The sequence below is a fragment of the Tiliqua scincoides genome, chromosome 5 (genome assembly GCF_035046505.1).
Source record: "Tiliqua scincoides isolate rTilSci1 chromosome 5, rTilSci1.hap2, whole genome shotgun sequence".
NCBI lineage: Eukaryota > Metazoa > Chordata > Lepidosauria > Squamata > Scincidae > Tiliqua > Tiliqua scincoides.
In genome coordinates, this window is record NC_089825.1 from 54,161,725 (window position 1) to 54,184,524 (window position 22,800).

General features: G+C 40.3%; 1 protein-coding gene across 1 annotated transcript in view; it reads left to right on the plus strand.

The window, feature by feature from the left end:
- The window catches only part of ARPP21 (cAMP regulated phosphoprotein 21), a 122,529-nt gene that overhangs the window by 18,674 nt on the left and 81,055 nt on the right, over positions 1 to 22,800 (plus strand). The window contains exons 8-9 of the mRNA XM_066627365.1: positions 15,988 to 16,096; positions 18,352 to 18,453. Of these exons, the coding sequence (XP_066483462.1) occupies positions 15,988 to 16,096; positions 18,352 to 18,453 (211 nt within the window). The remainder of the gene's footprint in view (positions 1 to 15,987; positions 16,097 to 18,351; positions 18,454 to 22,800) is intronic.

Here is a 22,800-nt window from a genome sequence, read left to right on the forward strand (position 1 = left end):
ACATTATCCCCTTCTTGGTTCAGTTTCCTGAGGCTCTGCTCTTTTTCCTGGGCATTCCCTTGTAGATGTAGATGGATTGTATTTTATAGTTTTTATTGTTGTGACTGTTTGGTTAGCCATTTTGGATGCCTCTGAAGGGCAAAGGCGGGGTAGAAATCTTAGTGGTAAATACTCGCATAAATAGATATGGTTTTATTGTTGCAGCATGAAAAATAGCAGGAAAGCAAGTGCTTAAGACTTCCAGTGAAACCTCCTGAACTAAGTATGCTTAACATGGATGCATCATGACCACTGATGTGTTAACAAAAATTAATCAAGAAATTCTTTGTTACTATTATAATAGGAATAGCCCTGAAGTGAGATCTTTAAATTGAAGTCATAATAAGTAGTCTTGTTGTTTTACATTGAAATCTTACATAATTTTCCTTTCCTGTGAATACTTGATTTTCACATTCAACTCTTTTTTAAAAAAATAAGCTTTTAAAATTCTGTCTGGTACAGTTTGTCTAAATTGAGCTAGATACTTTAGTTTCACTACACACATTTGATAAAATGAGGAAGAAACCAAGCACAAATTTCAGGGACTCTACATTCAGAACATGCAGCACATTATAACAACTTTAAAAATATAGCATCAGGACTGATGAACTGATATATTCTTCCAACATGAAGGTATCTTTTAGCCATATATGCCCATTCCAAAAATCCATAGATATTCATACATGGATCATTTATTGGTATGCTCTCCCATACATTTCATAGAGGGATCTGATTTGCATTTATAAAGGAATTTGTAATAGGTCACATGCTTCCAGCAAATAAAATGAGAAGACCAAAAGGCCAGTCTCATTTAGAGGGAAGATGAGGAAAGAACTCCATTTATGTTTCAGAGCTCTAGTGCATTGAACAGCTACACTGTAACTGAAATCATAGGGTCTGGGAATGAAAGTGTTGTTTTCAGTTTCCTCCTTCTAGTGACAGCTGCAGACATCCTGAAAAGCTAACCCAGGCAGGCACGAGATGAGTGGCAGTTGGGGGTAGGGAAGGGGTAGCACAAATAGCAGGAGGAGCACCTTTTAAAATTTGCATAAATGCACCTTATGAGGTAGGGGCGGCCCTGCATGGGGCCTCCTTCCTCTCTTTAATTTCTTTCCTCTATAAATGGTTTGAGGCAAATCATAGTTTACCATTTCATCTGAACCAGCAAACTGCATGATGGCTTTGCATTGTAAACCAAGGCTGGAAGCCATGCTTTCATCACAGGCTCCTTTGAACCCCTGGTTAAACAGTGCCAAATTTTAGTTTGGTATTGTATCTGTATATGAGAAACTGCCCATAGTTAAGAGGTTGTCATAAAAAAGAGAACTGTTGAATTGCCACTCACCTCTACTGAATGTGGGATGAAATGTAGTGCAGTTAAGTCTCAGTAAGGTTGTTGGGGAATTCAGCAATACAATGATTATTATAATAATAATAAAAAATAAAAAATATAGTATGTGAGAAATAAAAATAATATAGCTTGCTTTGAAACTGATCAAAGCACAACAAAGAGGCTCTTAATGAGGCAACCAAGTCTCCAGTAGACTGCTTAGCAAATCTGTTTACACAACAAAGAAAAGGCTGATAACTAGGAAATTGGGTCTCCCATACCCTCCAACATTGTATACACAACAAGAAAGAAGCTCTTAATGCATGCAATGGAAAGGCTCCTAATGAGGCAGTAGCCTGTGCAGTTAGTGTCTGACATGGAGGACACTTTGTGTACACTTTAGACTTTGTGTAAAGATACACAACAAAGGCACTAGATGAGACTGAATGCTTGCATAATGACCTAATCACATAACAGCAGGGGGATCGGAGAATCTATTCTTGTCATTAAGTGACACATGTCTGTAATAATATGCTACTTCCCTAGTATGGTATACTATACTACTTCTATACTATAGTCATAAAATGTAATCAAATGCTTTCTTCCATCCTGCCAAGACTACCATCTTCCACCAGGTGTAGTCCAGGTTCCTATGAAACTGCTATGACTTCTTTCACAGAAGCAGCATGGTTTATCAACTTTACTATTGCAACAGCTTTTCCCCTTGTAATTAGAATTTTCATAAGTATTCTGTGATGTCACAGAAATTTGGGCGCTGGCACAGAGGAGTGATTGAGGTGTGAATTAGAACTTTTCCCATTCAAATTTCTTCTCTGAAGTGAGCTCTCATTAGATCTCCTCCAAGGACGGTATTTAGCTTATAAGTGAGAAACTGTAAGAAATGAACCACTTCAGTTGTCCTCTTATTAGTTTTCTGTGTGGTATAATATATCTAATCTAATTTGTTTGGAATTAAGGTGGCCATGTACTTCATGGATGTTACACTGTAATAAGGTGTTAGTTAAACCATAATCAATCATTGAAGTCTTTGTTAATCACTGCAGCTTAACTCAAGGGTATAAACTTGCCATAAAAAAATGAAAATGATTAGTCTATTGTCTGACCTTGGTAAATGGAAGATTACTAAAGGAAATGTAATGTGTTGGAAAATACTGTTGAGAACTTTCCTAAATTACATTCCTTTATGACTCAGTATTAAGCTAAATTTGGCATGATGCTGAGAACACTTATTTGAGAAGTGCCAAGTTCTAGAAAATTTGACATTTATTGTCAGGGGGTTTTTTTGTTGCTCTTTTGGAAAATTAGTATTCTTACCTGTCTTTGAAAATGGAGACTGTCTCACAAAGCAATGACCTGGTTCCAATGTAAACCTGTGCCGGAACTGTTCACATCAGACTGCAGGTAATGGTTCACATGACAGAATGAATCTCCATGCAGAAAAAGAAAAAGAAAAAACCAAACTTCTTGCCCACATGAAAGTAGTATCTTGGAGGAATGTGAACCCTTCTCCCTGCCATTTTATCTCTGCGTAGGGAACTTTGTACAGAGCAGCATTACATTGAATGAGTCCTCACTGGTAATCTGAAGTTGTATAACCAAGAAAGAGGCTTCACAACCCATTGAGGACAAGTTATATCAATAGTACTGTGTATTTATTGTTTGTTATTAGACTAGTGACTGTTCATTATTATTAGTCACATTATTAGTGACTGTTCATGAAATGGTTGCTGAGAAAGCAGCCAAAAAAAAAGCATTCCTAGATTGTTATAGAGCTAGTTGCAGGAGTATATTATGAAAAAGAACGAATGCTAACGTTTGTACAGTATCTCTAGGGAAGTATTGGTTTCTGCAGTAGCCTGTTTTGGATATATAGTGCATATTGGTAGTCTTTTAAAGTTTTCCTTTCTTACCATTGGTTTCTTTTTGTTGTCTGCTTATTATAAAATATTATTTTCAGTAGATACGACTACATATATGTAGACCCTCCATTTTCAACTGTTCAGAGTATTCGTGCCTCAGAAATTAAATATTAATGTCTTGCATAATAACTGTACCTTTAAATGCAAAAGTATGCTAGATGACTTTGGTATGTGTGACACAAAGGGCCTATGTGGAACAGAAATCCAAAACATTAAGTACTAAGTTTCCTATCTGAGGTTAAACAAACTGGGCTAGGTGACTATGCATGTCATGGAGTATAGTAATGAACATGATTGCTCTGTAGTATTTTGTCAGGTAAGAGGTGTACTGACCAGCAGCTTCTCACCAGTCACTTAATATTCTTATAAAGAATGTTCATACTGCATGCAGGATCTGTCGCTGTTTGAAATCCTCTTAGGTGTTTTTTCATTCTCGTGCAAGAGCTTTTACTTCATTGAAGAGCTATATGTGTTAAAAGGATGCCCCCAAACAGACGCCTTATGTTGTCTTCATAGGCATTTTTCCTATTTTCCCTTGTTTTCAACAGCAGTCTTTTTTGTTCTTCTGCACATTGACTACTGACACCTTTGATCCAAATTGAAAAAAATGGAATGCAAATAGTCAGCTTGCTGGTTTGCAACCAATATATCCCATGACTCTGGACCTAGCAAATTAAATGCTTTTGGAAGCCTGTATACAGGTGGTGATAATGAGAGGGAGCTTGACTGGTGTGGAGCAGTTGCTTTGCCTATAGAATGCCAAGGCCCAGTCTTAGGCTCTCCAATTAAAAGGATCTCAGTTACCAAAGCTAGAAAGACCTTTCTTGTGACCCTGACAGCATGGTTGCCACAGAAAATGCACCCACTGTTGCAGTGCAGTACTTTATGAAATGCTAATGAGCATTAACGTTTTAAAAGGATGGCATCTCATTATGTGCAGAGTGTAAAAGTCTGGTCCTTGAGCACAAAACAATGAAAGAAAAGAAGCTATACTGTGCCATACCAGTCTTTTAAAAGGGAAGACAAAATGATGTTATAGTAAGAGCCAGCTTGCATTAAAGAGAAATAGAAATGATGGACATGGGCAGGGAGGAAGAGACAAAGCAAAATCATTGGAAAACCTGCATAACAATGCTCTAAATCTGTCCAGCTCATTTGAATTCTCTTTGTAGTGGCACTTTTGCCATCTCCTTGGGGAGGAACACATATAAACTACATTAGTCTCCTGATGGCGAATGTTTATAATTAGGTTTCTAATTGCATGGGGGGTGATGGTGTTTAATCCTGCATAGACTACCGGCAATCATTGTCCTTTGAGCATTGTTGCTTCTGTTTTCCTCTATATTCTGCGAACCTGTTCATTGAAAATGTATGATGTTCTATCATGTCAAGTGTCTTTCTTGAACATGAAGTTATATACTAACTAGAGTTCTGAGACTTCTTATAAGTGTATTACAGTCTGTAATATTTGTGAACTTTTGTCCAATGACACTGCAAGCATTTTGCAAAATGGTCTAAATTGCTTACCTCCAGTCATTCCTCTCTACTCTCCCAGCAAAATTCCTAAATTGTGTCTTGTGTAGCACTGCATTTCAAAGAACAAAGAGAAAGACCCTAGCAACTGTGAAGCAGGCTTCCCCAATGAGAGTCAAAGCTCTTCCCTAACCCTTCCATCCTCAGCATCATTTATTTCCCATCCCCACTATGTTTCTTGATCCAGGTTAACCTAGAAATGAGTGACAGCTTAACAGCTTAAAGGTGACGTGATGATCTGTAACTTCCAGCTATATCACAAGTAAACAGCACCAGTATCTGCTTCTGGATTTTACTTACTAGCTTTCTCCTTCAATAGAACCCTTTCTCTAGAGTTGTGGTTCCTGAACTCTAAGCTGTGCCCACCTTGGGAGGTGTGCCAGAGGAGCTATGCAATCCTTGTGAAATACCCACCACCCTATACAATGTATAGGATTATAGCCCTAATGGACAGCCAATGGCCCAGTAAGTCAAGGGAGCCACCAGTCAAAAATACTTGGCAGCTACTGTTCTAGGGCCCCCAATGTGATCTCCCACCACCAGTACCAATGTAGCTGTGCCAAAAGTCATGCTCTGCATCCAGTGGGAAGGGGAAGGCAAATGGGAAGTAAGTAAGAATTAGTTTTACTTCCCCATATGTCCTGGGGAGTGTGTCTGAGGCGAGAAAAGGGGCAGGGAGGTTTAAAATGGAGGGGATAAGAGCTAGCGTGTGCCATTACTGCCGTATTTACCCCTACGCCATACACAGAGCTTGGATCCACATGCAGAATGTGTGCTCTGTACTGTAGTGTGAAATGTGTAAAGTCAGTATACTGAAAACAGTGTCTTGGAGGGGTGTGTTTAAGAATATTATATAAATACCTTGTGAGCAACGATATTAATTAAAGCATACTTGAAAATCCTGGTCTGGGCACTTCATTTTTTTTTTTTTTTACATACTAGATTTCTTTAGGTCACAATCCTAACCAACTTTCTAGCCCTGACCTAGCTGCAATACAGCCTGAAGGTACGGTAACAAACATGTCCTTACCTTGAGGATGCTTCCTTGACTGCCTCCCCACTGCAGAATGCAGTGCAAACCACATTGGCACAGCTATGTCAGTGCTGGAAAGTTGGTTAGGTTTGCGCCCTTAGGGCACAGTCCTAACCAGGTCTACTCAGAAGTAAGTCCTATTTTGTTCAATGGGGCTTACTCTCAGGAAAGTGCGGTTAGGATTGCAGCCTTAGTTGCATTAGCCATAGTTTGATACATGCTACATTTCCAAGAACAGCAATTTAATACTTTCTCAAGCATTACATTCTTACAGAACAACTTTTCTTTTTAAGGTTAGACTTACCTGTCTCTTAGACTGGAAATGATTTTTTTGTTTACGTGCTGTAACAGAGTTGAAGGTCAGACAGCTAAAAATAAAGGCTATCTTCTGTGCAGCAGGGAGAATCATTATTGCTTTCTTACTCTAGAGCAGGGGTGCCCAAACCCCGGCCCTGGGGCTACTTGTGGCCCTCGAGGCCTCACAATGTGGCCCTCAGGGTGCCCCAGGTCTCCAATGAGCCTCTGGCCCTCTGGAGACTTGCTGGAGCCCGCACTGGCTCGATGCAACTGTTTGACCTCTCGTGAGAGCTGTGGGATGAGGGCTCCCTCCGCTGCTTGCTGTTTCATGTCTGTGATGTAGGAGCAGCAGCAGTAAAGGAAAGGCCAGCCTTGTTTTGTGCAAGGCCTTTTATAGGCCTTGAGCTATTGCAAGACCTTCATTCATTCATATAAGTTCATCGTTAACATTTTCATTTATGTAACTTATGTAAATTTATTCAAATTTTAAATGTAAATTCATTCTTTTTTTCCCCGGCCCCCAAAACAATGTCAGAGAGATGACGTGGCCACCCTGCCAAAAACTTTGGACACCCTTGCTCTAGAGAAGAATTTTAGTCAATCTGCACCACTGAGAAGGTAGATTGAGGTGGTTAGATTCTGCACTGTACCATTTCACACTGCAGATAAGGTGTTACATTCTCCAGTGGGATCTCCGTGTCAGTCCTCCAAATGGGTAGGATTTCTCTCAGGATTTGCAGGCCAGAGTTCAAACTTCCTGAGGGGGACGGGGCTGCCTGGACTTCCCCAGTCTGGCCTCAGCCTCTTGGCCAAGCAGGATGGAGTTGGGATTAGCTCTGCTGATCCCCCCACTGCAGAAAGCAGGGAGGGGATTTTTTCTCCTTTGTTTTTTCTCCCCCCTCCTTTGCCTCTCCAGCGCAGTGCTCAGGCAATCCCTGCCTGTTTTTTGTTTTCTTTTTTTTTTTTTTGCTCATTTTGCCTTTTTCTTTTTAGCCAGCAGGCACCTGCCTGCCTGGAAGCTCCAGCTTGGCTGCCTGTGCCCAGTACAATGCAGCCACACTTTTTGAATTTGGCACCCTTCCGTGCCAGAGCCCAGTGCTATGGGAATCAGGCCTGTCCTCAGCCAACCCCAGGACAAGCCCCTTGCGCACCCAGAGCTCCAAGCCGCTGGCCCCCCCCGCCGGATCGAAGCAGACTAGCTGCGAGGCTGCCCTTCCCCGACCTGAGGGTGAGCCTCACATGCGACGGAGCAGCCGCGCCTCCACCAGTGCGCCTAGTACTCCAGCCGCTCGCAATCCCTACCCTCTGAAGGGGCGAAGCAGGCTAGCCACGAGGATAGAGAAAAATCATATGCCTGATAGAAGAGCCAACTTGCATTTTGAAGTGATATGACTCAGAATTCCACACTTCATTCTGAACCATGTGTAGGTCAACCATAAATTTTTCCACTCTGTTAAATATGTATTGCTTTCATACAAGATTCTATCTTACATGAAAACAGAATCCAGTAATCTGTTTAATATTTTATGCAAAATAGCATAAATAATCCAGTAATCTGTTTAATATTTTATGCAAAATAGCATAATAGCATAGCAAAACAGTCCTGTATTGTTAGATATGATAGATCATAACTAAAAATCTTTCTTTGATATGACATTTTACTGAGTTTTTCAAAACTGAAAGTGAGTCCAGAATATTCGTACGTGAATATTATCTTCTGGATACATGGTTCATATTGAATGTCAGCTGCAATGCAAATAAAAAAGCCAAACAGATAGTTCACAATGTGAATTATAAACCTTGGACAAGCTTCTGAAGTTTCAATGAATATATTTCACTAGATTTAGTGCCTTGTACTGTTTTATGCTTTTAAAGGCTGTGCCTTGATTTCCACTGGGGTTCTGTTCCAGAACCCCTAGTGGATAAAAAAATCAGTGGGTACCAAATCAGTGAAAAAATAGCTTTAAAGGCCCACTTCTAGGCTTATTGCTCCTCTATTGTTGCCCCAGAATGAATTGGTATAGACACTATACCACATTCAGTCACTAGGATGGGGTGAATAATGGAATGAAATTATAAATATTTAACAGAGTGAAGGTAGAAAATTGGATTTTGGTGCTTTTTTCCTTGTTACAAGGCATTTAAGGGTGGTCTCAGTCAGTGGTAAGTCAAATCAGTGGATACCAAGGTCCCACCTGTATGTCATATATTCAGTTCAACCAAAAATGTTGGTTGTATTGCAGCCAATGTTAGAGATGCTTTTATTTTAAAAAATGCTGTAAATTGTTTACATGACATGGTTGAGTGTTTTGTTAAGTTCAACCTGTTGATCGTTTTTAATTATAATGTTGCTAAGGATTTTTAGGGCCCAGTTCTAATGGCTGTTGTGCTGGCGGTACATGCGTACTGCTGGTTTGGGATGTCATAAACGTGCGGTAAAGCAGGTTTGCAACACCCAGCAAGGAAGGAGCTCTGGCACTGAGCCAGTGCCAGTCAGAGCTGGGCCTCGGCACTGGGAGGATGCTGCAAAGGAGCTGTCAATGGTAAGTAGTTCTGCCAGGGGTGATGCAGCTTTTTGGGCTGGAGAGATTGGAACAGGGGGAGGGTCCGGCCCGGTAGAGAGTGGGTCTGGTGAAGGTCTCCTCCACTGGATCCTATGCCTTGTGTTGGGCTGCAAAGAATAGAATAACTGGCTCAGATTCAAGTAGCTCCATTATAGGGGCCAGGGCTTTACTTGGAGTAAGGGGACAAAAGTCCCCTTCCCCTGAGGAGACCTCTAGCAGCCTTCCTGGTCCCGCTGGATACTGTGATAACCATTTTGGCACCGCTATGCCTGGCGCTGCCAGGGAGGATAGGTGTGGGCTCTTTCATTCTGCTGCAGTGTCAAATTCTAACCAGCGATAAACAATTCTGAACTTCTTAAAGTAGCACATAAGTATCTGATGATTGTGAAAGTATGCAGCATTAATAACTTATGACAGTTTAGTGGATTCATTTCATAGAATTCTCACTGGATTTCACTGATAACTCACCTTTTAACAAGATAGAAAGGACTCTGCTTTGGCACCATATCCTGTCTCTTTAGCTTTCAAATATGAAACATTTAAATATTCAGTGTGTATGTAATGTCTAGAAACCTTTGGTAGTAACATGCAGTGGAAGGAGGAACTTGGTGTTTGGGGAGCACAAATAATAACACATAAATTTATCTTTTAGAAAGTAGTGATAAATCTTTTTAGAAGTAAAGTGATAAATTTATCCAGTTTTTGAATAAAGCTCTAAAATTATTATAGCACACCAATTATCTTTCCCCCTGATATGGCAACTGACAAGATAGCCTACCATACATTTTGTTTGACAATCTTTGAAATAAACTGCCCAGAAAAGAGAACAGTAATTGCTGCTGCTAAAATATCTACATGCATTCTTTACATTGGGTTGTGTCCACTGTGAAGTTTCATCTTTCAAAATGGACTGAAATGATCTTGAGGTCAACATCTTCATTCTCAGTTCTTCTTCTATTCTTCCTGTTCTAGAACGTAACAATAATTAGTTGGGCTTTTGTCCCTCACCTGGAAGTTGAACTCTTACCTGCTGCTTTGAATTTGGCAAGAAAATCAGTGAACTCCCCATTTGTCTTGGGAGGGAATGTATGGATTTGAAAATCACATAGAACCTCTGTGCTTCTGCTAGGGCAGTTTCGGTTACAATAGTGTTCGATTAGTACATGGGTTGAAATGTTCTTGTTTTAAGATTTGTTCTAACAGTTGGAATTCTTCACTCGTTCGTTTTAAGAGATTGGATCTGGAAATTCATTCTTTCTTGGATAAGTTGTGTAATATATTTATTCAGGCGAATTGAGCCAGAATATTTTATTAATTTATTTCTAAAATGTATATTCCATTTACCTAACCATTGACTCCCAATCAAGCCTTGAAATATGTTAAGAAAAACTGTTTCCATACACCTCTATAGTTGTGAACTGAATGTGCAGTGAGGAAGTGGTTCACCTTCTCAGTTCATGGGGCCAACTCACCTCCATGCATTGGGTATAATAGGTAGTGGTGTTCTGCATGTAGAGTATAATATGCTTAATAACCTGCAATCCTGACATATACAACAACTCTTACCAATTAAGAATTATAAGGTATTAGTCATATTGTGTTGGACTTTGCTTGTGTACACACCCAAAGGTATTTGTTATGAGTTTATTTAATCATATGACAAAATGCAGCATCATCATACAAAGTTCTCAATATACAAAATACATTTATAAAACACCAACAACAAGCAGCAAATTATTAAAACATGGTAAATAAAACATGGTAAATAAAATTACATTATATGTTATATATGAGCAGTTACTAAGTGATTAGACCTATGGCCAAATGTCTAAATCAATTAACCATTGGACAGCAGTATCCTCAAGTTGATGTAGTTCCTGCAGGGAGCCAGAATACCTTCTAAGGGGGCATTCCATTGCAATGTGATATAAAGTTTGTGGAACATTCCCGCAGTCACAATTAGGATTATCAACCAACCCCCATTAGTATTTCCAATATTGGTACCTGCTGTGGTTAGTACGAATCTGGTTAAACGTTGTTCAGTTTCTCCTCGAAAGATCAAAGCTCTAGGGACGCTGCGCTGGATCAGGCACTAGAGTAAACAGATCTGGTTGGAAGTTGCCCACTCCTTACGCCATGCTGTTCCAATATCAAAATCTTCTCTAATTGCTGTCCACATTTCCACAACCTATTCTAGGATTTAAATCTGAATATTTGATGGCAATCCTCATGTATAGGTAATAGTTGGTTTGCCTCACATTTCTCCCACTCCCTTTTTAAGGCTAGTTGTCTTCTAAGATGTGGAGGTGGTATATTAGATAATACTGGTAGCCAGATAGAGGGTGCTGATTTGTTGGTTCCTGATATTAACCTCATGGTGTGATTAAATTGGACATCCACTACTTTCGTAATGGCATTGTTTAGCCATACAGGGCTACAGTACTCAGCCACCGAGTATATTAGGGCAAGAGCTGATGTCTTAAGAACTGAGGCACTTGCTCCCCTGCTGATACTGGAAAGTTTTTTGTAAAACATTTTGTCCATAGTTTTCCTTAAATGTTCCCTTTAAGTTAAAGTCCGATCAGGAGTCACTCCTGAGTATTTTAGATTACTCATTTGTTATGAGTGACAGTCTCCTTGGACTATGTGGATTGAGCTCAACTTAAAGCTGTTTTCTGAACTGGAAGATATTTTGCTTTTCTTGAGCCCAATTTTGGAATTCACCCTTATCATGCTACCGATGACATGATATACGTAGTTTCCAGAATGTTCAGGTACTCTACAGAATTGCATTTCCAAGGATCCTCTGTGCCTGGAACACTGCTGTTGTAGCATTTCGAGCACCAATGAGGAAGGAAGGCCTCATAAAGAAGCCTCCAGTGAGACTTCCCTACCAGGTAAGTGTGAAGCAAATGGAGCTTCTTCAATGGTAGGGAACTGTGATGGAATCGGTGAACTCAGTTTCTTTGGGGGGGATTCATAGGTTTGCATCATTGCTGCCCCTTCTGAACTTTGGCACCATCATTGCAAGGCATACCCAATGCACATATGTGAGTCCAGCTCGGAGGTGAGATGACTGTACAAATGAACATGTGATATTGCAGTGATTCCCAAACCTTTTGAGTCACTGAGCACTTTTCAGGAGATAAATTTGTCACAGAGAGCTATTGTTGCCTTATGCCAATGGCACCTATGTGCATTTTTGGATTATTATTTGAAATAATAATTATTATTATTACCTGTGTTTTTACCTGTGTTGTTAGTCAACATTGTATTGTTTAGCAAAAACAGAAATTATTTTTTGACTTCTAAATAGCTTAAATTTTTATCTAAACTAAATTTTTCTCATTGAAAGTCATTAAAAATTTTAACTTTAAATATCATCAACTTTCCACGTACATGTCTTTGGCATAAGGGAAACAATATTTTTCCCTCTCACCTACATGCCACCTTGCTATCACTGATTATCATCACAGGCCTGCCTGGAGCTTAACAAGGGATTTCTACCCCTCTCTCATCCTGCCTCTTTCCCTCCCAGGGGAACGTAAAGTCTGCCTTGGTTTCTGACCCCTCTCCCATTCCCATCCTCTCCCATTGTACTTTTCCTGGCCTGCCCTTGCTTGGGTCTTAAAGGGGATAATTTGTACCCGGGCCCAAAGTCAGAAAGGGGGCCCAGGAGCCAAAGGAAGGGGCCCAGAAATTTCCTGGGATCTTCCATTTTGCAGTCTCACCCATGTGGAATGCTGGGGGCGTTACTGTGGCATATGATGGCAACTACTGCCACAAGCCACACACCAGGCCCAGGAATGCATACATTCCTTAACAGCGTCACAGCTGGGAGGAAAATGACCTGTTACTGTAGCTCTTTGGCTTGTGGATCCGCCTACCAAGAAGGAGTGCATAGGAACTCAGTGACACAGCTGTGGGACTGCAGCTGCTACAGAACTATTTTGGTTCACACAGGGCTTTCCATTATAATGTGAGCCTAAATAAAATGATACTAATCTCCAGTAATGATTTTCTCTGTTTGAAAGATTTTAGAGAGATGTTTGGTTTTCTGCATTACTATATCTAGGTGCCAATGCCAGGGAGGCAGGTAGACCTGAGCTCTGCATTGGGAAGACAGGTAGACCAGGGCTCCAAAGACTGTTCTGGCTATTGCCACTTTCTCCCTCCTGTTTTGCCCCCATTCTGCTCACCCCATCACTCTGTTTCACCCCCTCCCTCTTTTGGAAGGGGTCCAAAAGAAACTTTGTACCCCCTGGTAAAATTCCTCTTAGTGGTCCTGCTCCAGGGGCTCTTGTGGGGCCAGAATTATCAACCTGTTTCCCATTGTGTTCGCCATCATCACATCCGGGGGGGGGCACCACGGCGGCAGGGTGCTTCCGGCTCCTGCCAGGCACTCACCGCCACACTGGACTTCCGCCACACTGGACTTCCGTCAGTGTGGTCTGTTGGCCTGTTGGGGCCCGCTGTAGCTTCAGCTGCCTCTCGACGCCGGCTCGTCCCAGGCAGTAAACCCCTTCTCAGAGGCTTTGGCAAGACGTGGCCACAGCTTTCGCCTGACACTGGGCCTAGCAGATCTCCCATGGCGCTTGGTAAGTGGGGCTCCCTGGTACTGCCCAATGCTTTTATATACACAATTCACAGCCATACAAATTCACAGCTCTGAGATCTTGTCACATTGATTTTATTTGTTTTCTTTCCAATCTCTCCACAGAGATTGATGCTTGGTGCTTCACAGAGCACCAAGTTTTCTGCAGAGCACAGTTTGAGAACTGCCGTGGTATTGTATCAGAGACATGTACTCTGAAGATACATTTCTTTTTTTCGAGACTAGTTTGGCAAGGCTAGTTCAAGACTAAATAGTTTGAGCTGCCATTAAAGGGTTGGGAGGCTATTTATTGCTTTTAAAGTTGGCTATCGGTATGTTAAATGCTGTGCAATTTAACATCCCTAGAACAACAAGAAAGCAAAAACTGAAATGTGATTGAACACTGATCAAATTGAGAGTAGATAAAAATGGATGGCAAAAATACTAGCTACTCTTTTGGCTCACTACTATCGCTGGCTTGTGCTGGTGGAGCACACAGTCTGCCCGTGCATGCTGTGGCAAATGTGCTGTAAAATGTAAGGAGCAACACCTGCCGCATCAGGTAAGCTCTGTGCTGATCAGTGCAGGGGTGGTAGAGGGCAGAGGAGGTGCATAATGGGGTGAGGTAATGGGGGCAGGGGTGGGCAGATCAGACCCAGGAGGGTGTGAGCTGGTGGTGCTACTGCGCACCATCAGAAGGGGGTGAGCTGGGGGTGCTACGGCATCTCCACCTTACTGGGCCAATCCAGCAACATGAATCAATGTGGACTTGCACTAGCGATTTTGCTGGCACAGGTTCAGCTTGACCCATAATAGCAGCTGGGGCTTTTCCCAGGGCAAGGGGACAAATGTCCCCTTACATTAAGGAGACTTTTTGTCTGCTAAACATCCTTGTGGGATACAGTATAGCCTGTGCTGGTACTGCTGTTTAGGTAGGATTGGGCTGGTCAGCTGCTAAATCAACTATTCTTCATGTCCCCCTGTAATGAATTGTTATGTTCAATAATGGGGTAGGTTAGGGTGTTAAATTTCTTGTCAGAATTCGGCTAACATAGTAAGGAATGGGCTTATTAACTTCACAGTCAAATTTGTAACTGTTGGAAATGTATATATACATTGAATTATTTTTCATTTGCCTATGTTAAATAGAGCTTTAAAATGTATAAGGAGATTATTTAAATGATGCCATCTGGAAACATGGTGCCCAGAGAATTCCTTGAATGAGAGATCAGCTGGACATTGCCACCAAGGAACCTGCATTCTAAAATAGTGTTGGGAAGTGAAGGAAGGAATAAAAGAAGAAAGGGATTGAGAGACAAGCGTAGGGAGGGCTATTCCTACAATTTTATCAGGTGTTGCACTATACTTTAGAATTGCCTTTTGAAAGTAATAAAGGAAGAAAATACTTATTTGAAAGTTGTGCAGATCTGAGTTTTTAAATTTTAGTAAAGAAAATATTTCCGTAAGACTACTTCATTCTTCACTTTTCTAATGCTATTCATATTGACACAAAATTTGCTCATAGATTGAATGCATTACTGAGTTCCCTATGATCCTCAGGTTTTCAGGACTTTTCTTCACAATCCTGTCTGTCTCCTATGAATGCTTGTGGAAGTAACACATGCACCAAGTAGAGAAAAACCCTTCTGTACACACATCTTCCAAATTATAAATGCTCTTGAATTAACAAAACACTTATTCTCCAACAATATATTCTTCTATACTTTTTCACCAATTTAGTGCTTAATGAAACTTTGGCAGGAAATGCAAAATCCTAAATATTAATAACAGATCAAGATGCACAGTGTCATAGAGATTAAAACATTCCTGAAGCCTGCAATTATGTCGATTGTTAGCTTGATTTAAAGAGACACTTCTCTCCATATCCTTTTCAAACAAGGTCATAGAAAAATCACAGAGCAATTTATCTCGGCCTCTGAACCAACAAATGTAAAGTCATCCGGCAATGTCTGGCAATTTAATAACCATCTGGATGGGTTATAAATCAATAGGCCAATCAATACTATGTGACAATTTTGAAATAATTATTTTTTTCCATTCACCATCCACTGGATAATTATTTGCTTAAAGAAAATACCACTGGACCATTCCATTCACCACCCCTCCCCCCAGTTTCCGGTTTACTGAATGAAAAGTTTACAGAGTTCACTCAGTTTATTGAGTGAAAAGTTATGTAAAAGATGTAGTCAAGTTTGTCTTTGCTCATCAAGCTGTGTAAACTTTGCTAAACTGCAGCATTGCTGAAAGTCATGATAATTGGAAAAGCAAATTAACGTATTGTATGTTGGCTTGCTTTTTCATCCTTCAGTCACTGCAAAAAGAGACTAAGGCTGCAATCCTGTACACACTGTCCTGGGAGTAAACCTAACTGAATACAGCAGAGCTTACTTCTGAGTAGACATGCATAGGATTGCACTGTGAATGTCACAATGACTGATAAATTCAAATGCAACCTGCCAACTACACAACAAGGAAGATATTTTTAGCAATAACAGCAGCATTAGAACAGATTTGTACCAACATCAGCAACCACAATTGTAATCTAATTTTGCACTAAATGCCTCCATAAAAAGAGTGCTGACAAATTTAAAACAAAAGAAGTAGATTTTTATTGATATGTTTTACTTTGCTGGCAGACCAGAGCAAAGGTTTTCTGAACATTTAAAAGATGAAAAAGGTGAAGAGTCCCAGAAGCGATTTATCTTGAAGCGAGATAACTCTAGTATTGATAAAGAAGACAATCAGGTTGGTTCTTGGTTTGAGAGTTGCTGAAATTTGCTTTGTTACTTTTTTTGGAAGTGGGCTGACTGATGCTCTTGTTGTTCTTTTGTTGCTGCTGCTGCTGCTGCTGCTTCCCTTCCTACTCCTATCTCCTTCTCCTCCTTTCCAGTGCACAGTGGAATAGCATCAAAGTGTGTGTGTTTCAGCAATGATAGTTTGCATGGGCAGTTTTGCTTGGCGCAGAAAATGCTGCATGTTGAAGGATGGTTTGCAATGTTCAAAAGGACCTCAAGCTGTTGGGGAACCTTTTTGTCAGCTATGTTTTTTGCAAATGTCTTTGTGACTCTGTGGCATTCCAGTTCCTTCAGTCACACCACACAAGTTGGATATTAATGCACACTAATAATAGTCATAAAGATACGACAAATATGAGAGAAAAATACGACAAGACCAGACTGATTTTGTAAACACCCAGAAATGATTTTTTACTTGGGGGGCAGCTTTACTTTTCTTGTTTCCTCTACCACTATATTATTGTACATGTAATTTATTTGCTCGTTTTTGCATGCGTGTTACAGAACCCTTTCCCCTTTGTGTGCTGCTTGTCATGAAACTCTGCATTATTCAAGGTATCAAATATACTACATGCCAATATGCAAATGTGTCAAGAGCCTATTAGTATTAAAAAAAAAACATGCTCAGAAGAGAATTTTCAGACTGATAGAAATACATGCATGCATTCAAAACAAAAGAGACAATTCAAAAAAGGGGTTTTGATTCTGGATGAGCTTTTATAAGAAATTTCCCAAAGGTAAGATTGTGTGTGTTCTCACTTGGGTTTTTGTCACTGTTATAAATTCTAATGAGTCACTCGGCAACAGAGTGCATCTCTTCCTCGCTCATAAACCAAGGTACTCTTGTCTTTTCCATTTTCTCCTGCAGTGCATACTGTTTTTTCTTAGACACATGGCATCACAGTCAGCTTTTAAAAAGAGAAAAGGAGGGTATAAGGAGCTGGGTTTGTGACAGAAACGCAAATAAGCAATGTGAACAAATACTGTAGGTAAGGAAGCAAGAGCATTACAGCTGGATGCTGGATAGTTTTACCTCTTGAGCACCTGAGCACATTTTGCTGTTTTCTAGATTATAGAGCATTTGAATGTCTGTATTTACACAGGATGTTGTAAAGGCCTACTTGAGGATTAAAACTCTTGTGCAGAATATTCTCTACAACATTTTTCCATATCATCAGTGGAACCTTTCAAGCTTTTTTCAGCCATTAAAAGCACTCTGTTTTCAATGTTCTTTTCGTTCACTTCATTAGCAACCCCACCATCAATCCCACCTTTCCACAATAAGTCACATGAAAGTTGAACAAATCTGCTTCACTCCTGAGCAATTAGGAACTAAATGTCCTGAATGTGAGGGACAATATCCAGAGTTTGTCACAAAGATCAGTTTACTTCTACAACCCTCCTTGCTCTACTTGTTCCTTCATATAGGAGCTAGAGACCATAAGTTTAATGGTATATGATTTTCCTACTGAAATCTTCTTGGATTTCACTGCTACCAGCTACAATGACAGGCAGCCCAATCATAACCTGCTCTGGAATGGGCAGACCAACTGGCCTGCACCATATCCAGTTCAGGTTAGGAGATGAAAGGAGCACAGTTCAGAGTAATTATCCCAAGTAACATCGTAGCCACCAAGATAGAGCTACTCAGATACGCCCCAGTGAAATCACTGGCACAGATCTGAGCAACACGGTGTAATGCTGGGCTGCTCAAGAGACTGGTTGGAATCTGGCCTAAGTGCTGGAGGCTGGACATGGGCTAATGCACGTCCTCACGCTGGCCCAGCCAATTCTCCAAGAGGTACTAACATTCCTTAAGGCACATTTGCAATACTCCCGAAGAGTGCTTCAGGATTGCACTCCGGGTCTCATACAGCAGGGTAGGGAAAGATCTCTACTAGAGAGTTTCTCTTGATCAGTAGATTAGTCAAAGGACTGGCCCAGTAAAAACAGCTTCCTATGATCAGAAAGAGGCAAAAAAAAAAAGTCAATTTAAAACTAGAAACATTTATGTATCTTGCAGCTTGGTGCTGTGGGGCACATGGCATAATACCATAATTCACATGCCAGGAATGAGAAAACACTATCATTCTCATGCCTCATTTGTTTAAGTGAACATTTATTATTCTCAGCTGACAGTTACTTAACTGCAGATTTTTAGCAGCTCAATTTATATAATCCTCCTGGTTTTTTTTTTATGCTCAGCAAAACAGAATTCATCCATTTAGAGATGACAGACGAAGTAAATCAATTGAAGAGAGAGAAGAGGAGTATCAGAGGGTGAGGGAGAGAATATTTGCACAAGATGTGAGTAGTTATTTTAATTGCCTCTTTAGCGCCATATCTTAATCTGTAGTCAGACAGTATCCTTCCCTTCTGAGGGCCAACTGTTACATTATGCTAAATGCATAGTTTGGCACTTACATTCCTGGGTGTGTCTTTCTGTTAAAAATCATCCATTGAGGGGCATAATCTTGATTGGAACTGCAGAAGGCTGGAGGGATACTTCAGCCTTAGCTATGGCCCTGATCTATATCCAAACCCCCTGCTGCAACTACTGTTTCAGCTCCCCTGTTTCAGATTTGAACACACAAACACATATGCACATAGAGCGAGCGAGCTGATTTTTAACCAAAGCATATGCACCCAAGGCTAGCGTGCAAGGGTCAGACTATGAATTTTATGTAATATTTTGGCCTTGGAACCATTATAAGATTGCACTTCATGGCAGGAGACAGCGGAGGAATGTGATTTGATCCAGAGGAAATACATTTTACTTGATTGTTTCGTTTTCAGAGAAGGCTGAGATTGAGAATTATGAGATGTACGAGACAAGGTTAGGTTTAATAGGGCAGGTGTGCTGGATTTTGTTGACCTTTTCTTGTTCTTGTAAGTCTTTGTGTGCTGTGGATGGTGTAGGTATCATTCAGTAACATCCTGCCTCAGAACATTGATTTAAAAGGACACTCTCTTCTACCATATTATGACATTTAATTAAGTTCGAAGTTAGTATTTCAAAGTTAGAAATATTTATATATTTTTTCAGTTCTTCTTATCTAAGTTAAAATAAATATGTAGCCCAGCAGTCAATTTTCTGAAAAGTTTAATTTGTAACAAGTGGGAAAAATATTAAATTAGGAATGATATTAATTTATGTCCCAATAATGTACCTTGTTTTATGTACCTGAAAACAAGGGACACTGTACTCTGAAAATGTTTTCATTCCATTGTTGTCAGATGTATTTATTCTGAGTGCTAAGCTCAGAGAAAACCAGTTCTGTGGGTTGAAAGCAAAGCAAAAGTTGGCTGTGCAAAATATTGATTGGTTGGTGACTTTGATGTCATGATTCCTCCCTTCTCATTCTTTGGAGCAGTCTTGCAACTCAAAAAAAATTGATTGAGATTTTTCTTTTTAATAGTCTGTTATATCAACATGGACATAAAAGCATATAAAATGTACAAGCAGCAATTAGTTGTTTTTTGTTTTTTTTTTTTTATTGGAAAAACAGCAGACAGTTCACCTGAAGCACAGGGCAGATGCAATTAACTCAGTATACCAAACAGAGGCAAAGAGGCCCATCAACTGCAGCATGAAGGGAGGGCTCTCTCTACCAGATGAAAACAGTTCTTCAAACTTCTGGTTTAAGTATATGAAGCTTCTTTGATTATGGCATTGTGGAGGATGCTAGAAGATCAAATGCAGAAACAATCTCAGAGGAACAGCTACTTACTGGAAGTAGATGGAATGTTTAGCAGAAGTGTATGTGTGTTGTAATATTTTTGAGAGGGAATTCTGGACTGAATATAGTATTTAAAGCTATTTTCACCATGAAAATAAGCCCTGTGTCAGCCTACCGTGGAATCAACCCATGTCTGATCTATTGCTTTATATAGTCAGTAAATGGCAGCAGCTGTTAACCTGCACATGCCGGATCTCGTCTGATCTCGTCAACTAAGCAGGGTCAGGCCTGGTTAGTACTTGGATGGGAGACCGCCTGGGAATACCGGGTGCTGTAGGCTTATACCATAGTCTTTCGAGACTGAAGGTTGCAAACCAAGTTCAGTAAATGCAAGTACAGAGCAATTTACACTTTTGTAAATTGTTCTAATGCCCAGTATGTTAACTTCTGTAAGTATAAGTCTTCCTTTTCCTTTATTTCATTTGGGAAATTTTGTAAGAAGAGGCACCCAAAACAGGTAATCCAAGTAAAGAGCTCCCATCTCTCTAGTTCAGTGAGGACTCTGCTGATTACTTTTAGTAGATGGGTATGTATGAATAATCTACAGCAGTGGTTCTCACACATTTAGCACCGGGACCCACTTTTTAGAATGAGAATCTTTCGGGCGGGACCCATCGGAAATGATGTCATGACCGGAAGTGACATCATAAGCAGGAACATTTTTATCAATCCTAGGCTGCAATCCTACTCACCCTTACCCAGGAGTAAGTCCCATTTACTATCATTGTTAAAAGAATATACATAGTAGCTTGTTCAAAGTACAGACTTGTAACATTTCTCCAAATGCAGTCACATACCATGGTAGCATCAAGTCTAATATATTAAAAATAAAATATTGAAATGAATGGAGACCCACCTGAAATTGGCTCACTACCCACCTAGTGGGTCCTGACCCACAGTTTGAGAAACACTGATCTACAGCTACATCACCTAATGCCACATTTGCTACATAGTTACATGAAACACAAAGAATGGCTTTCAGAGTGGCCCAACAATATGAGCTGCATATAATTTTGCTTGTAAAAAAGATCTCCACATGTTGACTTTGTGGAGTTCTATTCCTTTCCTCTACTTACACCAGGGAAGCTAATTCATGATATTTTTACAAACTGTGTGGAATAGAACGGTATATACAATATCTTACGTGTAATTATTCATCTGTATTTGTTCAAATATTAATGACACCGCCCATCGTATGATAAGCCCAGGCCACTTCTCATGTGGCATATTTCCATCATGGGTGTACATCCACACTGGGGCCTGTGATCAAATATGCCTTCAAATATTTGTACACCTGGAGACACCCAGGCAGTTTTCACACTTCATGCTGAATCGGGATATGCATTTTTTTATTTATAAAGCAACTCTTGTGAGTTCTGCTTTTTTTTTTCTGCAGGTAGATTAGTGCACTAATGTGTAAATTGGTTCCCTGCTTATTGAGTCTAGCTGAGTAATTAAAAAGATACCCTGTAAATTGTATTTGACAGTGTCTTTTTAAATTAAAGCTCTTTAATGGAGCATGATTACAGTACTTCTTTTTGTTCCTTTTATGGCCTCTCCTTTTGAGAATTTCTGACCTCTGCTTGGCTTTGGGCTTTCAGTGTATAATGCACAAAAATATTAGAATCGTATGTTGTCCCTTGTTTGTTTCTGATGTCCAGGGTCACAGTAAGTAACAGATATTGCTACTTGCATTTTGAAAAGCTTCCTTAGCAAATTCAGGGGATTGTGAATTCATGGCATCTCAGTAAGGCAGAATAGTGAGGATAAACTAGATGTTAAGCAAGAGACACATGAAAAGTCTCTCTGTGTTTTCCAGTTTTTAATGAAAAGAAACCATGGGAGGCTGCCAATATGAACAGAAGAAAAATGGCTGCTTCATCCCTTACCGTTCTCTCATTGTCAGTGGCCAGTGATGGTCAATGCTGTCCTTCTCAAGCTTATTTTGCCATGCAGTAGATACTACCAAAAAAGCAACAGCCCTAAACACTAAATGTGTTTGAATGTTAGTGTGTTACCTTCTGTAACTATAAGTCTTCCTTTTCCTTTATTTACAATTAGAAAGGTAGACAATCACCTTCACTGCAGTCTAGCTAGCAATGGCAAATATATTCATGCATCAGAAGAAACTATATAAAATAAATTTTAAGTGCTTCTTGTAGTATGTTTGTTTGAATGAATTTTGCTAGTAGGGAAGTTTGGGTTCAAGTTTATATGAACTTCTGAGATTTTTTAAACCTTTTATTGTTTCTAGCATAAACTGTTAGATTCATGAATTGCTGTGTTGAAGATCTAATCCAGTCTTTGTATTTTAAGTGGAAGACACACACTAGATATTTCAGCTGCAGTAACAAGGCAAAGATGAAAGCAGAGGCATGTTTAGGGTATTGAGGTTTGGACACCTACCCTGGTACCACTTGAAGGAGGGAGCTAAGCCGCCACCACCTCCTCCTGCGCTCGTTCACCGGCCTCTTAGATTCACCAGCTGTAGGAAAGCTACCTCATCTCATGGCCAATGGCAGCAGCAGTTGTGGTTCTTCCTCCTCCTGAAAGAGAAAGGAGACAAGGAAGGTGAATCTTCTCTTCCCGTTGGATTTTGTGGAGAGACAGGCCTGATTTGCCCTGCCTAACCCTAGAGCCAAGCCTTCTCCTCCTGTCTTAAACAATGCTAGCTTGTACTTATATGTAGGGGTGGAAGTGGAGAGAGGTGTGAGGGGGTGGCTGGGAAAGGAATCTAGCTTCCAGGCAACCTCCCTGGAGGCAGGTAAACAAGGTGACAACTACCATGTAGGACTTGACAAAGGCTGCAAGGCCTGTGAGGCTGAGGAGCTATGATGAGTCAGCCATGAAGGGGTGCAGATGGAGAGACTTGTAAATGTATGCCTAGAGGTGCTTGTTGCTCCTAGATATTTAT